Source organism: Canis lupus, chromosome 9, assembly GCF_011100685.1.
Source record: "Canis lupus familiaris isolate Mischka breed German Shepherd chromosome 9, alternate assembly UU_Cfam_GSD_1.0, whole genome shotgun sequence".
NCBI classification, from domain to species: Eukaryota; Metazoa; Chordata; class Mammalia; order Carnivora; family Canidae; genus Canis; species Canis lupus.
The window spans coordinates 43,694,402-43,710,887 of record NC_049230.1 but is presented as its reverse complement, the minus strand read 5'-3'; the positions used below and the strand labels follow the sequence as shown (position 1 = coordinate 43,710,887).

At 45.2% G+C, this 16,486-nt stretch overlaps 1 protein-coding gene across 5 annotated transcripts in view; it reads left to right on the top strand.

The window, feature by feature from the left end:
- Nucleotides 1–12,916, top strand: part of SSH2 (slingshot protein phosphatase 2) — a 238,609-nt gene extending 225,693 nt beyond the window's left edge. For 3 of the 5 annotated variants that reach the window (XM_038548401.1, XM_038548403.1, XM_038548402.1), the window contains 2 exons: nt 2,926–3,760; nt 5,944–12,916. In XM_038548401.1, the coding sequence (XP_038404329.1) occupies nt 2,926–3,760; nt 5,944–8,007 (2,899 nt within the window). In that variant the 3' untranslated portion in view covers nt 8,008–12,916. The remainder of the gene's footprint in view (nt 1–2,925; nt 3,761–5,943) is intronic. The other 2 variants (XR_005364735.1, XR_005364734.1) reach the window with 2 other exon arrangements.
- The last annotated feature ends 3,570 nt before the right edge of the window (nt 12,917–16,486 follow it).

Below are 16,486 nucleotides of genomic sequence, written 5' to 3'. Positions count from 1 at the left end.
AAGCCTAATGACACTATAAAGAAGATGATAAACACAAAATTCAGGACAGAGTTTACTAAAACCTCTGAGGTGGGAGGAGGAAAGTGCTTCCAAGACCATGGTAATTAATGAGTATCTTGATTATATCAGAGAGCCATCTACCAGTCTCCTTGCAGGTCTTACTACAAAAATGAAAAAGCAGAATCAAACCTATCTTTGGTGGGGATTTTTCTTTCTCCTTTACAAGTCGGTGTCAGTTTAATTCCAGAGCCCTGACTTAATATTTTCTGATGATTACTTCCCTCTGGAAGAGAAGGAAATCCCCATTGGGCAAAAAGCAGCTGTAATGTCAGCCACTTCTGAAACATACTGTTGGTACCTATTAGCATAACTTCAATCTCATTTGCAGGCAGTTTTGGAAAATCATACTTTGGAAGGTCCTTAGGATCATGAAAAATCCCATTTGCCTGTTGACTGGTAAAATAAGCTGTTCCTTTATATTACTAGAAAATATAGTGAGAACAGCTACTCCCTGAAATGTCTTCCCAGTCATTTGCATCACAAGGAACTGTCCTGCCATCGATGCCTAGGGAAGTTGGTGCAGGTTTGTACATCCTCAGGTTAGATGAGGGATAGAAATTGGAGAACGCAGCCATATGTAGGTCAGGAAACAAGAGTGTCTAGATATAAAAGAAACTTTAAAAGGAAGCACATTGGCATGGGTTGGTCACAGTGTATAGTTCAGGCTCCACCTCTCCACCATTCAGTTTGCCCCTCCCCAGGGTCACTCACTCATTTGGCATGTGTGATATGTTGTCTCCTCCTAGGGGTGGCTGGAGTTCATGCAGCTTGGAAAGGGTGAAAACCCTACCTTCCTCCCTGCTATTGATTGATTATAGCTTGTCTTCATAAACAGAATGACCTGATCCCTACCCGGAAAAGCACCCTTCTGCTGTGTGGGCCTGAGTCAGAGCAAGCCCCACCCAAGCAGCAGACAGACAGGGGTTACTGAGAGCAGGTGCAGAGTTGAGAACAAATGGGTTCACATTAGTGCAGGCGCATGACTCGGCAGAGATTCACAGGCAGGCGTGGCACTGAGCCTGCAGTAAATTGTTTTGGGCTATTTCCTATTACACTCTGCAGTTAGGTAACTCTTCATCAACTCATAAATCATGAAAACCACACCCCTAAATGCCACATTTAGGGACCTGTTTCCTGGGCAGGTGATCCTGACAGCCACAGGACCACCTTTTTCTTTTTGGCTTGGACTTTGGGAACTGCTCCCTTGTTAGAGAGTATGGTTTGAAATGAAATTCGATCCCATCCGAACTTCTCTCTAGGGGCACCTCAGTGGTTCAGTCAGTTAAGTGTCTGCCTTCAGCTCAGGTCATGATCTCAGGAACCTGTGATCAATCCTGCCGGGCTCCCTGCTCAATAGGGAAGTCTGGTTCTCCCTCTCCCTCTGCCCCTGCTCATGTGCCCTCGCTCGCTCGCTCGCTCTCTCAAATAAATAAATAAGATCTTTAAAAAAAAAAAAAAAACTCCATAAAACAAGCCAAAGGATGGATATGTGTGTGTGATCTTCCTTTGGGCCACCTGCTTTTCTATGCTTCCCCTTAGCTTCATGATTTTTATCCAGAGATTCTTACGGAAGGAGCCTATACTTTAGGCGTATCCTCTTCCATTCTGTTAACCAACGTTTTTCTGCAGATTTACTGGCCTCATCTTTGCTTTCTAATTCAAGAAAGATTACTACCCTCCTCACATTTCTACTTGAGTGATTGATCCTGTATCAGATTTTTATTCCAGTAATGGGGACTTGTAATGGGCTCCAATAGAATACTTCTCTTTGTATTGCTTAGATGCTGTTTTGTTTTAGCTTCCCCTCCTGGTGATTAACGTTAAACATGCTCATTATTTTTAAATTTTAAAACCTATAGAAATATAGAATATAGAATGTAAAGCCCTCCCCGGAAGTATTCTGGCTTCCTTGAAAGAAACCCTGTTACCGGGATCCCTGGGTGGCGCAGCGGTTTAGCGCCTGCCTTTGGCCCAGGGCGCGATCCTGGAGACCCGGGATGGAATTCCACGTCGGGCTCCCGGTGCATGGAGCCTGCTTCTCCCTCTGCCTGTGTCTCTGCCTCTCTCTCTCTCTCTCTCTCTCTCTCTCTCTCTCTGTGACTATCATAAATAAATAAAAATTAAAAAATTTTAAAAATTTAAATATTAAAATAAAAAAGAAACCCTGTTACCAGTTTAATTATGTTCCTCCAGGTATTTTCCTCTACTTATTGTAACATGGGAGCTGACCATTCTAAATGTGGTCAGCGTGCTTTTTCACTTAATAGTATTCCTTGGACAACCTTCCACTAAAATACCTCTTTTTAACAGCTTCATGCATGGCATATAGGTATATGGACTGTAATTTAAATAAATCCTCTTTTGTATGTGTCTGTCTCATCCTTTGGTACCACTGTATTACATAGCAAATATCCTTATATCCATATCTTTGTGCACTTATAGTAGTATTTCTCCAAGAAAAATTCTTAAAAGAAGAATTGCTAGTTAAAGAGTTAAATTTTGAGAGCTGTTATCAGATTTCACTCTCAGAATTTCTACAATTCACATTCCTACCAACTGTATATGAGAAGATTTGTTTGGCCATGCCATCATCAACACTGGGTGCTAGCAATCCATTTTAAGCTCAGTCTGATAGGCAAAAAATCAGATCTCATGTTCGTTTTTATTGTTATTTTGCTTTGTTTGTCTTTTGCTATTAGTTAAATTGAGCACCTTTACAAATGTTTATTGCCTACTTCTTCCCTTGGGTATTAACAAAGCATTTTGCAGGTTAAGATTTAAATTTATCTGGGAGCAGTTTCCTGGGAGGGTGTTGATTGATTTCACAAACCAGAGTAAAGCATTTCCTGTGTATGTCTTCCACAGCAAACAGCGGCATAACAAGCTCTGGAGATCTCATTCAGATAGTGACCTCTCAGACCACCATGAACCCATCTGCAAACCAGGGCTAGAACTCAACAAGAAGGAGATCACCAGCTCAGCAGACCAGATTGCTGAGGTGAAGACCATGGAGGGTCACCCCTCCATACCACCCGTCTTTGTGGAACATGTTGTCCCACAGGATGAACATCAGAAGGGTCTGTGTACCAAAGAAAGAATGATCTGCTTGGAGTTTACTTCTAGGGAATTTCATGCTGGACAGATTGAAGATGAATTAAATCTAAATGACATCAATGGATGCTCGTCAGGGTGTTGTCTCAATGAATCAAAATTCCCTCTTGACAACTGCCATGCATCCAAAGCCTTAATCCAACCTGGACAGGCCTCAGAAATTGCCAGCAAGTTCCCAGACTTAACAGTGGAAGATTTGGAGACAGACGCACTGAAAACAGATGTGAATGTCCACTTGCTGCCTTTGGAAGAGTTAACATCTCGCCTGAAAGACCTTCCCATGTCCCCTGACCCTGAATCTCCGAGCCCCCAACCCAGCTGCCAGGCTGAAGTCTCAGATTTCAGTACAGATCGCATTGATTTCTTTAGCGCCCTAGAAAAGTTTGTAGAGCTGTCCCAAGAAACCCGATCCCGATCCTTTTCCCACTCAAGGATGGAAGAGCTGGGTGGAGGAAGGAGTGAGAACTGTCGACTCTCAGTGGTGGAAGTCACCCCTTCTGAAGTGACAACCGATGACCAGAGAAGCAGCTCTTTGAGTAATACTCCCCATGCATCTGAAGAATCTTCAATAGATGAGGAACAGTCAAAGGTAAAAACTATAGTAGTTCTCTACCTAATGAAGTTCTCTTGGAAGACAAAATCTTTGGGATTCTGTGTTTATTTTGTATTTGATGTTGCTAAAGATTTAGGAAGGCAGCATGGGAGAGACAGTGTAGCTGAGACTTTTCTTGAAAACTTAAGTTTAAAAAAAATTTTTAATCCATTTCCTTTTGAGGAATTTATCTTTCCAGGCTCTTGGTGTCTTTGGAAGCACTTCTGAAAGGGGGATGTGGGGAAAAAGGGATTAGCCGAAACAATGTCCTGCCTGCACAAGGAGAGTTCCCCTCCCTGGACCTCTGCAGTTTGGATCAGATCTCATAGATAATGAAGTGCCTTGGACTGACATGCTGCCTTAGTAAGACCTGAGTCTCTCTGAGGACGTCAATTTGTTTAGGAAATCCCGTCTTAGAAAATTCAAAGATTAGACATTTGTAAATAGTCGTTAGAGTAGCAATCAATGATGAGTTCTTGCTATTGATAATGTTTCTGGATTGTTCCTCATCTCAGGCCCTATGGTATCCAAGACTTGAGGGATGGTTTTGGGAAATGATTGAGAGCAGACAGGATCTGAAGATTCTTCTCTGTGGCATGTGAGCCCTTAGGAGCCATTTCAGGCCAGGGAAAGACCTACTGTGTGTCATCAGTTCTACAGCTCATACTTACATGTCATTTTGCACTTGAGAAATTGGGATATATCTTAAAAGCAGTGGTATATTAGATCAGTTTAATACAGTAGTTGGGAAGCAAATGGTGACAGATTTACTCTCACGAACCAAACTTCACTTAATGATTCCACTGGGGATGACTACATTTTTTACATCTCCTGATACCTGCCTACTTATATTTACCACCTTGTCCCTGACTTATCTTTTCTCTAACTACCTCGGGGCAGTCATTGCCTCTGCTTCTGTCTTCTCTCCCCAGAAGTTATGCCCCTGCTTTATTTTACAGGGAAATCAGAAATGCTTGAACTCTCCTTTGGACCAGTCAATATAGTAGCTCTGACAGAAATAGCTTTTCTGCAGAGTCCCTCGTCATATGAGCACTCTCTCCACAGCCCATGCACACACTGGGCCCGCTGTGGCTTCTCTCCCAGTCTTGGCTAGTTTACCCCCTGCCAAATGTCCCAGCAGATTCCTCCCAAAGGTGTAACTGACCTTGTTAGTTTGTACTAGCTCTGACTTTCTTTTGAAGGAGAAAGACCAGAACAATTCCAAGGAAAATACTAAACTTTGAAGGTTTATAAAAATGTTAAAGTAAATTGATGGTTATCATGATGCCATTTTAAGAGATGTCCAACGGCCATTTTTCAGACTATGAAATTCTTACCCTCTTTTTTTTTTTTTTTTTTAACAGTAGGACTTGATTTTATATTGGCTAATTTTCTTTTGCCTCGTTCTAAACCATCTAGGAATTTGTAACTGGTAGAACAATAAAATGTCAGAGAGTCACAGTTTCTAAGTTTGCTTAAGCATGTGGCTCCATAAACCAAGTAAACCTTGCCCGGAAGGAGCCTTGTGAAACTTGGAAGTTGTGTGATCAGGTACAGAGTGCCCTCATGTGCTGGAATGCTACTGCCAAAAGATGCAGTGGGAGGATAAAGATGAAAGCTGGCAGGACAGGAAAGAAGAGAACAGTGAGATTCCAAATCAGACATCAGATGATAGCCTCTTCCATCCTGCCTGAACACTGGGTATATTTAAGGTGACCACTGAGCCCCTAAATGGAACTCTTCCCCTTGAACTAGGTGAGAATCAAACTGGAAGTTGATAGGCCAGAGAAGAAAAATCTCATCTACCCCAGAATGACCTAAATCCTGAAGACTAATAATAGTCTTAGGAAAGTAAGGATTATAGGAACCTCCAGGGCTATCCGATGTTCATTTGGAAGGAAGATATTGGGTTGGAATTCTGTTTGAGTAAACAGAACAAAAGTTTAGTAGACCGTGATTCAACCTGTAACAAGTTTTGTATCTCTGCCTTTGACGAATCTGGGTTGTTGTTGTTTTTTTTCTTGTCTGATAAAACAGATGGCCAGAGGACAGTCTCAGGCGCTCCATGATTTGTGTCCTCATAGCCAGAAGGTTCTCCTGGATTAGAAGATTAATAAGCAAAACATCTGGCATTCTTAATGAGACTGTTTGCCATAACCATCTCACTGTTTTCTCCCTAGGCAATCTCAGAACTGGTCAGCCCAGACATCTTCATGCAATCTCACTCAGAAAATGCAATTTCGGTCAAAGAAATCGTTACTGAGATCGAATCCATCAGTCAAGGAGTCGGACAGATTCAACTGAAAGGAGACCTCCTATCTAACCCATGCCACACACCAAAGAAGCACACTATCCATGAGCTACCCCTTGAAAGGGCCCATGCCCTAGAGAACAGACCTGGAAATCTGGAGCAGAGTGAGGGTTCCTACGCAGCCCAACTTGAACTCGCCAAAGACTCAGGGAAGTGGGACCTTGAAGGCTGCCTGACGACACACTCATCCACCACAGAATTAGAAGAAGAGGAACCAGCTGAGGAGGAACAAGAGCTCTGGGGCCCAGGAATGCACCCAGGTGCCAAGTGGTGCCCTGGGTCTGTGAGGCGAGCCACCTTGGAGTTTGAAGAGCGCTTGCGACAAGAGCAAGAGCACCACGGTGCTGCCCCTGGTTGTACCTCATTGTCTGTTCGCAAGAATTCCAAGAATGATTCTTCTGTAGCAGACCCAGCACCAAAAGGGAAAAGTGATGAAGCTACCCTTGAACATTCTTTTATCCCCAAGGAACCAGAGATTAACAAGTGCAAAGGGAAATGCGGTGGGTCTGAAACTGGTTCACTACCCCATTCTGAGCAAAATTCCATTGTTCTAGCACCTGAGCTACTGGTGTTTCAGGAGCGCCCGGGGTCAGATACTAGAACAAACCAGGAAGGAGTCCTGAGGGAGCAGAGGACTGTGGTTTCATGCCAGGGATCAGAGACACAGGCGGTCCTTCTTTCCCTTCCCAAGAAGGTGGAAATCATGGAGTCTACCCACACAGTTACACCCCCTGATCACCCTGGGCTGGGGGGTGAAAGAGCCACCAGCAAAAAGAGTGGGGAGCAAGGGCTGAGGAAAGTGAAAGTGGAGGACTCCATCACCATCCTCTGTGCACTGGATGAAAATCTGAACAGGACCCTGGGCCCCGCCCAGGCTCCTCTGCACCCCAACGTGCTACCTCTGTCTCATTCTTCCCCTCCTGAGCACGACAGCCCCACCGACATGACCTCTACCCTGGGCAGCCCTGAGGACTGGGACAACAGCCTGTCAACAGCCCCAGACACAGGAGTGCCTTCTGTCAGTCACACAACCCACGTACCATCTGCCAACTTGGATTATGCACCTCCCCAGACCGTTGTTCACCTGGAAGGCTTCACAGAGCAAACCAGCACCACAGACAATGAGCCCTCATCAGAGCAGGGTAGCTGGGAAGAAAGTCAGGAGGGCCCCTTTTCTGGTGGCAGTGAAGTGCTGTCCAAGGACTCACAGCTAACCAGCAAAGACCCAGGCAAACTCGATGACAGTAGTGGGGGGTTACAAGAAAAACTGGACCCATTTCTCATAGCCTGTCAACTCCCACATAGCTCTAGTAGTGACAATATAAAGGGTCTCAGCAATAGCCCCAGTGTGGTGAAGGAGCGCACTAAAGAAATCGAGTCCCGAGCGATTTGCCAGGGAGGGCTCACCCAACCATCCCAAATGAGGCATTCGGCTTCCCTTGCCAAGTTAGGTTACTTGGACCTCTGTAAAAACTGTTTATCGGAGAGAGAGCCTGTCTCCTCTGATCCCCCTCATCTCAAACTGCTCCAGCCCTTCTTCAGAACGGATGCAGGCATGCATGCCATGGAGGCCCAGGAGCCCTCAGAAAGCCCAGATGCCCCCCAGAACCTAGAGCCCACCAAGTATTTTATAGAGCAACTCAGAACAACAGAGTGTATTGCGCAGAGCAAGCCAGTGGAGAAGCCCATTGTACAGTATGCCAAAGAATTTGGTTACAGTCAGCAGTGTTCGCTCCCCAGGGCAGGCCCTGAGTTGACTAGTTCTGAAGGAGGCCTGCCTTTGCTCCAATCCCAGGGACTGCAGTATGCGGGTCCGGCTCCAGGGCTGGCTGTGGCGCCCCGTCAGCAGCACGGCAGAACTCACCCCCTTAGGAGACTGAAAAAAGCAAACGACAAAAAACGGACAAGCAACCCCTTCTATAATACCATGTGATTCTGAGCCTACACATGGAACTTTCTAAAAGAAATGTTTATAAAAGGGGCAGGTGTAATATGTAAGGAACATGCACTTTATTGGTTAATTTTATAATATTTTGGTCATTTTACTGTTCCTGGCGCATGCAGGGTTTGGGTTTTTTTCTCTGTGTATGTGTGTGAGAGAGAGAAAGATTGATTTGGACAACTAGACCATTTTTATCATTTTTTATTTTTAGAAAATTCAAACCTCAAAAAATACTCATTTTCAAAGAGCACCTTTATCAAAGGCAAATTGCTGTTTTTCAATCAGCTCCCCTCTGAGAAAAAAGCATGCCTGCTTGCTTAAGGAAGGAAACAGATGGGGAGGATGGAGATGAAGCTGGAAATCGGAAATGCTCCCCTGGGCCTGTGTGATGATGGTTTGGGCTTCAGACCTGATGCATAGGATTGGACTGAAGGGCAGCCACACGTCCATGTGCTCTCATCCTTGGGCCCCAGCCCACTGAGAGTTCCCCAAGTGGGCTGATTCTGCTTTGCTTTCAAAGGGGGGTCTTCCAGAAACCACTTCTGAATTCCAGAGTATATCATTACCAAAAGGCATGATAATGGCTGGCTTTGTAAACTTACCAAGCAAATAGTTTTTTTTCCCCCAAGCACATAATTTTTAAATTAAAAGAGAACCCCAAATGAAATCTTGAGAGATTCTGTGTAGAAGAAAGTATAGGAGGAGGTGGAAGCAAAGTGTGCAGAGGCTGCGGCACAGTATCTTCCAGGTCAATGGGCTGCACATAGGCGGTTATCCTGGCCCTCCCTGCCAGGAAATGTGCTCTGCAACATCCTCTCAACAAAAACATAATAGGGACAAGTTTGAAAAACAGCAATTGAAAGTCAGTGTGTTCTTGTAAAAATGAATACATCCGTAGGGTTTTAACACTTCCATTACTTGAATAATTCTGTGGGCCTTCTGAGTTTAATGGCCATTTTTTTTTCCAATTTACTTTCCTTCCTCATGCTGTTTCTCCCAGTGCTGCCTTTTTTTTTTTATTTCATAGATGATATTTAAATTGTTACGTTACCTATGTATAACCTCCGTTGAACGCAGTTTTCTTATCGATGTTATCACCGTTAACACTTGACATGGGTTTTTTTTTCTCCTTTTCCTGGAAGATTTGTCATTTCTCTACTTTATACACAGTATTTATGTACATAATGTTGTCATTTCCTTACAGTGTTTTGTTGTTGATGTCGTAGGGTCTTTTTGATTTAATCTTTTTAAGAAAGAGTAAAGCTGCAACTGGAGAAAACACATACCACAGAAATAAAGCTGATGGGTATTGGTAGGAATCTGCAGAGTCTATTGATGGTGGTTGTAATCATTTAAATGGAGACTTCTGATCGCCAGCTCCTGCCAAGTTATGTTTTAGTAACTTCCTCCTTGGAGAAACTCCTTCAGGCTCCCATAGGTCACATTTTGACTGAGAGCTGAATTCTCTTTGAGGCTGAAATCCCAGCGGGTTATTTGCCAGTAGCTGAGCCACAGCCAGGGAGTGTGTATGAGTGTTCCTGCTGCCCAGGGTGGAAGTTTCTAATGCTAAGGGCAGGCACCCATTACGACTCCAGTGCCATTACAACTTTAGGATGCTGTTGCTTTGCTGCTTTCGTGGAGATGCCTAACACAGGAGCACTTGCCATAAACAAGCCAGTTTGAGCTTCTTACAGAAAACATTCAGCCTGGAATGAAACACCTGTAGCTCATCAAAACTGAAGAGGTTTGCAGATTTGCTTCCTGGTGCTTCGGTGGATGTCCACATTGCTAAGAGATTGACCGAGTACAGCCTTGGGCTTTGGTATTTGGCTCATCCCGGCACTGAGAGGAAAAGACAGATGCCCAGACTGTCGAGGGGATATCAAAGGCCAGAGTTTGGTGGGAGCAGATAGTAGGGTGACCTGCAGGAGAGAGGAAAGGTGGACTGAGGCCATTCATAGGTGCTCCAGGGGAGCTGTGAATCCAGTTCTTGTGTGGAAGCTACAGTTGGGTCTCACATCACTGCTGGGAGGTAGATTGGACAGAAACCTCCTGCTCTTAGTGTCTCTATGATGTAGTAATTACACGTACTTGTGCTGTCCTTAAACAGTTCCCTTAAATGTTTAAATATATCCTCCACATGGCTTTGTGGTTCCTGGATATTTAATGTGCTGTAAAGTGTTTGGGTTTAGGTGGTATTTGTATCAATGTGAAGAGGCTCGCAAGACAGGGTTATGAATTTCCAGGGCTCATATCTAAATGGCCCTGTCTTGTTGAGGCAGTTCCATCACCCTCGTTATGATAGGAAAAGGACAGGAAGTTGTGGCAGGGTTGGGGAGAAGGATTTGCATGGAGGTGAAGACAGTAATGATGCAATGATGACCTCCCTCACATTAAGTACAAGCAGGATCGACAGTATTGCCCTGTTCTCTCTCGTCCCCGCAACTGCGGTTAATACTGCATTAAATAACAACAGAGATGGGGAGGAGATCCTCTAATGCTGTGAAGAAAACTTTTTTTTTTTAAGAAAAAGGAGAAAGGAAATAGTCTTGGTCTGCCTTCCTTTTTTTGAATTACATTTTTTGTTACCATTTAATTTGCCCACTTAAATAAACATCCTCTACATGGGGTCTGTAATTCAACCATGCCATATAGGGTTTTGCCAGCCCTTTCAAACTCCCACAACTGAGTGTTCTTATTTGCATAGCTGAGCGATGTCCAGGGAAAATACATGATAAGCTATCAAGGACTTTTCAGACTTTCTTCTCTTCAAACTTTTTGATAATCCTGGGTGGTTTATTTCCCTTTTCTGTTCATGGAAAACTCAGATACAGAACAGCAGGTCTAGTAGGTTGACAGAGGTGAATAGGAAAAGTCTTGACCTCTTGCTCCATGCCTCTCTTTTGAAAACCACCATAGTCTGACTCTCAGTTACTCTGGAGGAGAGAGAGAGAAATGTGTGTATGTGTGTGCACACGCACGTGCATACACCTGCACATGCAAATACAAAGTAACGTTTTGGTGCATGGGGTAGAAACCCCAGGAGCACACAACTTTTGAGCTGTAATCTAGAGGGTTACCTGGTCATTAGGAAGGAGAGAAACCCCAACCCTTTCTTGATTTCAGAAACACTTAGGTGTAGTGTATACTAGAGTAGACCTGTAGTACTATAGTGTAGTAATATTCATCTCTCATTTTGGTTGCCTTTCAGATTCGTAATGCTTGGGATCATTCTTAGCATCCCAACCTCTTAAGGCTCTCTATCTAGCAGTTTCCTGGTTCTGTACCTTTATCCCGGCTCTTTCTCATTTGGGGAACTACCAAGAGCTCCAAGGACGGCCTGAGAATGATAGCCCAGGCTCTGAGGTCCCCTCCTGCTAAAGGGGCCCAGACAAATACTTTTGGAGAGACCTGAAGTTTCTGAGACATAGCAGCTCACAAAAATCTTCACCTATTCCATCTGAGAATTTCAGTTTTAAAGCAATCCAGGCATGTTTGGTAAAGATGTTTTCGTGGGAGTTTTTTCTTTTAAAAAAGAAAGCATTATTGTGAAGAGAGTCACTTTTAAGGGCATTTTAAAATTTTTAAATCCATTCTTAGGCTCTTTTTGAAAACTATTTGTGGATACTTTGTTTACATTGTGATAATTAAAACGTGCATCATCTTGACAGCCACTGAGTCCCCTCGTCCAGGCACCCAGCCCCGGCTGTCCTGTGAGTCCTCAAACAGAGCAGGGCCACTGTGGCCAGCCCTCAGGGGTGAATGAGGAGGACCTGGAGCTGACTCCCATCTGTCCTGCACTCCTGTTCAGCACTCTGTGTGGAAATAGCCCTTTCCTCAGTCAGTGATGGCGTGTCTTACAGTGATGGTTATAATGGTGAATGGCTAGTGTCATTTTTGTCTAATTTTGTTTTGCTTTTTGATGGTAGATGAAATTTTAGCTCTTTCAGCACCAATGCAACTTGAAGGTATCTTGGACTTTGTTTTCCCTTCCAGACTAGAAGATCAAGGCATATATTAGGCATAAATGTACTTGCTGCCTCAACTCTTCTGACACTCATATTAGGAAAAAGCCCACCCCCAAAGCAGGATGCTGCATGCTCCTCACTCCTGTTCCAGGGCTTTGAGGTCCCTTGATGCCATGAAGAGCTATTGCAAGGTGCTTCTGTACTTTTCCAGCCTGGAAGTGGAGGGTGACCGGGCCTGGCTCTTGCTATGAAAAGAAAACCAGCCTCATTTTCTCAGTGCCCCAGAGATCAGGACAGGATTTCTAAACTAGAGTCATCCATTAGCTTGAAGATGCCTCAAAGGGTCTATGACTAGTGCTAGTCATCTGTGTCCTCACAGCGACACTGGTGGCAGCATCCTCCGTGCACATGCAGAGCTAATACCCAGGGCTTAATTGAAGCTGATGACTCAATCTGGAAACTGGGTAACTGGCCCTGAAATGATTCTCAGTCAACAGGCCTGCAGGCAATTGTTTGGTTTTTCTGTTTTGGGGGGGTTTTGGTTTGCCTGGCATAGCTTAAGGTGCCTTTTATTTTTTTTTCTTCCTACTTTATTTCATAGGACTTGTTCTAAATGTAGAACGCAAGTCCAAAAGACTCCCACTGACTGTTAACTTTGCCCCAGGCCAGTCCCAAACTTTTATGCTCACATTTTATTAAATAAAGCAGGTGCTCCCTGGAATCTCTGGGACCTTTTTGAGGCATTTGAAGCAGAATATAGAGTGGTCTCATCTCCTTCCTTAATCTTCCTGGTGGTTGGGATGTTCCACTTGTATTATAGATTTTTTTTATTACTGATGTGCTCTGCTGTTTTTAAATGTGAACTTGTGCGCAAATGTGCAGATTCAATGTTCTTGTTACAGATTAAATAAATTTTTATTTTGAAGATGAAACGTGTATTTGATAAAGTGCCACAAAAGGGGGGCGATGCTGAGAAGGTGGAGGGATTGGAAGAGAACACTGATGAGCAATGCAGCACATGAAACACTTCTCATTGATCTCTGTCATGTACATCCTTAAGAGTTAGCTGAGCTCTGGGAAGAAGTACAACTTTCTACCTCCCAGAAAATAAAGACTGAATGGGAAATAGGATCACTAAAGATTATTTCAGACTTTGTGGCTCCAACCAAGTGACCAAGCTGGGAACCTGCCTGGTCAAAGAAGCTCTTGCCAAAGCCACCACCTGGATGTTAGGAGAATGAATAAGCAAAGGGACCAAAAGTCCTCTGCCGTGTGTGGTACAGAGTGACTGCTCTGGGACAGCTGCTGTGACCTGCCCCAACAGGGACTAGATTTATTGGGTGGCTGACCTCTCTGGACATTTGTGAGATAGAGCTCACAAGCTCCCAGCGCAAGCCACCTCAGCTCACTGATTTCTAAAGAAGTAAAAACTTTTTAACCCTCTCTTGCTATTAGAAGAGAAGCATTGGATGTCAATGGTGGAAGAAGGGAAATCAGATCAACAGGCAGTTCTCTAAAACAGGCTGGGTCTGGAAGGGAGAGGCTCTCCAATTCTCCCACTCCTCCACAGACCCATCATGAGATATTTAGTGGTACCATTCATCACATACAAGGCATCACTATTACCTAGGGAAAGCTCAGTTTCCAAATTGCTAACAAAACAATGTACTGACGTTTCCAGAGAAAATACTGCCTCAGGGGCACCTGGGTGGCTCAGTTGGTGAAGTGTTTGCCTTCAGCTCAGGTCATGATCCCAGGGTTCTGGGATCGAGCCCCACATTAGACTCCCGGCTCAATGGGGAACTGCTTCTACCTCTCTGCCTGCTGCTCCCCCCGCTTGTGCTCTCTCTCTCTCTCTGTCTAATAAATAAAATCTTTTAAAAAAATACTAAAATACTGCCTTAAACTAAAGTTAAGCCTGCCTGCTACATTCTGAATTATCCAAATCAAGTAGGAGGGGCACATCACTGGTCTCTGGCTAAAGTGCCAGTGCATGATGGTGAAGGCAAGGTCATTTTACAAAATTTTCTACGGGTGCCTGGCGTCACTGACTAGATAAGCTCAGTCTGTATGGCCAAAGCAAATAGGGTCTAAGTTGCCAGGCCACCTCTTCCAGAAAAAGACTTTATGAAAGATTAAATCCATGCCTGTCTTCTACAGATTGTAGTTCAAAACCCCGCTAATAATTCAATTGGTTAACCACACAGGAAAGCACCAAGCCCAAATGGCTTCTTCCCCTGATTAGTTCTTTATGCCTTGGATCTGCCTGCCCACTCTCTGCCAAGCTTTGGCAGCCAGAAGAAAGCTAGAGGGCAGGGCTGAGGCATTCCTGGTCCAAGTATTACCTGTGAATCCCTGCTCTTGTACCTGGAGAGCACCCTTCTTCTCAGATGACAGAACCAAAGGCAGGGTGGATTAAAGGATTCCTACTTCCTAGTTTCAGACTCTTGCCTCTAGACTAGAAGGCTCTTTAAAGAGGAGAAAAAGCAAGGGAGAAAGAAAAGGTAGGAGGCAGCATGTCAAACTCCTTGTCTGCCAACAGGTGGTGCAGAGTCGGAAAGAAACTGACCCAGGCCTCTCCTGTTCTTTACAGCTCAGAGAACTGCAAAACTGAGGTGATTGAGCCAGAGCTGGAACTCCAGTTTTCTAATTAGTCCAAGCATTCTTTCCTCTGTGCCACAAAAAGTAAATCTCAGTATCAGCATTTATGAGATAAGGTGGCACTATCCTTCAAGAGACAGAAATGCATGGTACTGAAAAGCATGGACCCAGGTGCTGGACCCCTGGATAAGTCTCAGCTCCACCAACTACCAGTTGAGTGATGGGTAAGCTACTTAATCTCTCTGTGCCTTGGTTTCCTCACCTATAAAATAGGGATAATAATAGCTAATAAGAAGGCTATTATCAGAATGGAATTAATATGTGTAAAGCCCTTAGAACAGTGTCTGACACAATAACTACGAGCTATTGTTATTAAGGAGCAACTGAGTCACTCAGATCTTTCCCTCCTAATCATGTGCCTGGAATCTTTAGATGAAAGGGAAATTCATCTACCCTTATGGCCCTCCCTGCCATAAACTATTTCTGGAGCACCCGTAACAGTTTCTGATTCTGTTCCCCTACAAGCCACTGGATACTTGGACTCTTTCTGAGAAGGAGCCTTGTATGGGCTACCACCTGCCATCTCCTTTACTCCCAATGCTAATCTCTGCCCTCTGGAAGGCCATTCCATTGATTCCCAGGTGTGCTTTGGAGAATTGGAGGTAATAACTAGCCTCATGCTGTCCTCCAGGGCCAGATGATCCAAAGCAAGAAATCGATGAGTGCTGGGTGCACAGCAGCTTTCAGGGACGAGCGGTTCTTCACTGGCTGTATTTTGACAGGTTTCTTTTTATTTCCTCCTTAGCCTTGATGGATACTCAGATCTGTGGGTTTCAGGGGGAATGAATGAGGGCTGGGACTTCCCTGGAACACAGCTGGGCATCAATTCAAACAAGTCCCAGAAGACTTAGGAGTCAGGCTGGTCATCTAAAATTTGATTACTGGGGCTCCCGGGTGGCTCAGTAGGTTAAGTATCAGCCTTTAGCTCAGGTCATGATCTGAGGTCCTGAGTTGGAGCCCAGCCACCAACTGACTCCCCTCTCAGCAGGGGGGCTGCTTCTCCCTCTGCCCCTCACCCTGCTCATGTTCTCACCCTCATTCTCTCCCTCAAATGAATGAATACAATCCTTCTTTAAGTAGGGACGTCTGGGTGGCTCAGCGGTTTAGTGCCTGCCTTCAGCCCAGGTCGTGATCCCAGGGGTCCTGGAATCGAGTCCCACATCGGGCTCCCTGCGTGGAGCCTGCTTCTCCCTGTGCCTTTGTCTCTGCTTCTCTCTCTCTCTTCTCTCTCTCTCTTCTCTCTCTCTCTCTCTCTGTGTGTGTCTCATGAATAAATAAATTTTTAAAAATCTTTTTTAATAAATAAAAAATAAAATAAAACGTGACTGCCAAAGGCCTGTGGCAGCTGCTTCGCCTTGATGTGGTGTCTCCCCACGGGGTCGAGGTGGATTCACTTCCCCATCTTTGGGCTGCCTTTCTGCCGGGCTCCACGGAATCCTCTCTAACCGGGCGAAAGGCCTAGTTACAGTGCCAACGTGTTAGGTTCTCAAGTGGTCGCTATGGCCACTTACAACAACAGTAACAGCGACATTCACAGCGCCTGTCGGGTACACTGGAGCAGCCCTGGCTCGGCCCTCACTCCAGGGCACCTTTCCGGAGCCTGTCCCCGGGAGGGTCCGGACGTGCAGGCCCGCAGCCGAGGCCCGCCAGCCGGCACAGGCTAAATTCGGCGTGCGATTGCGGCAGGAAGGCGGCGCGAAGGCACCTGACCTTGCGCGCTGCCGGCCCTCCCTGCCGGAGCCCCGCCGGGTGCGGGAACCCGGGTCTGCCCGGCCTGCCCGGGAGCACCGAGGGCGGGGAAGGAGGCGCGCAGCCCGCCGGACACACTCCACCACCTGACG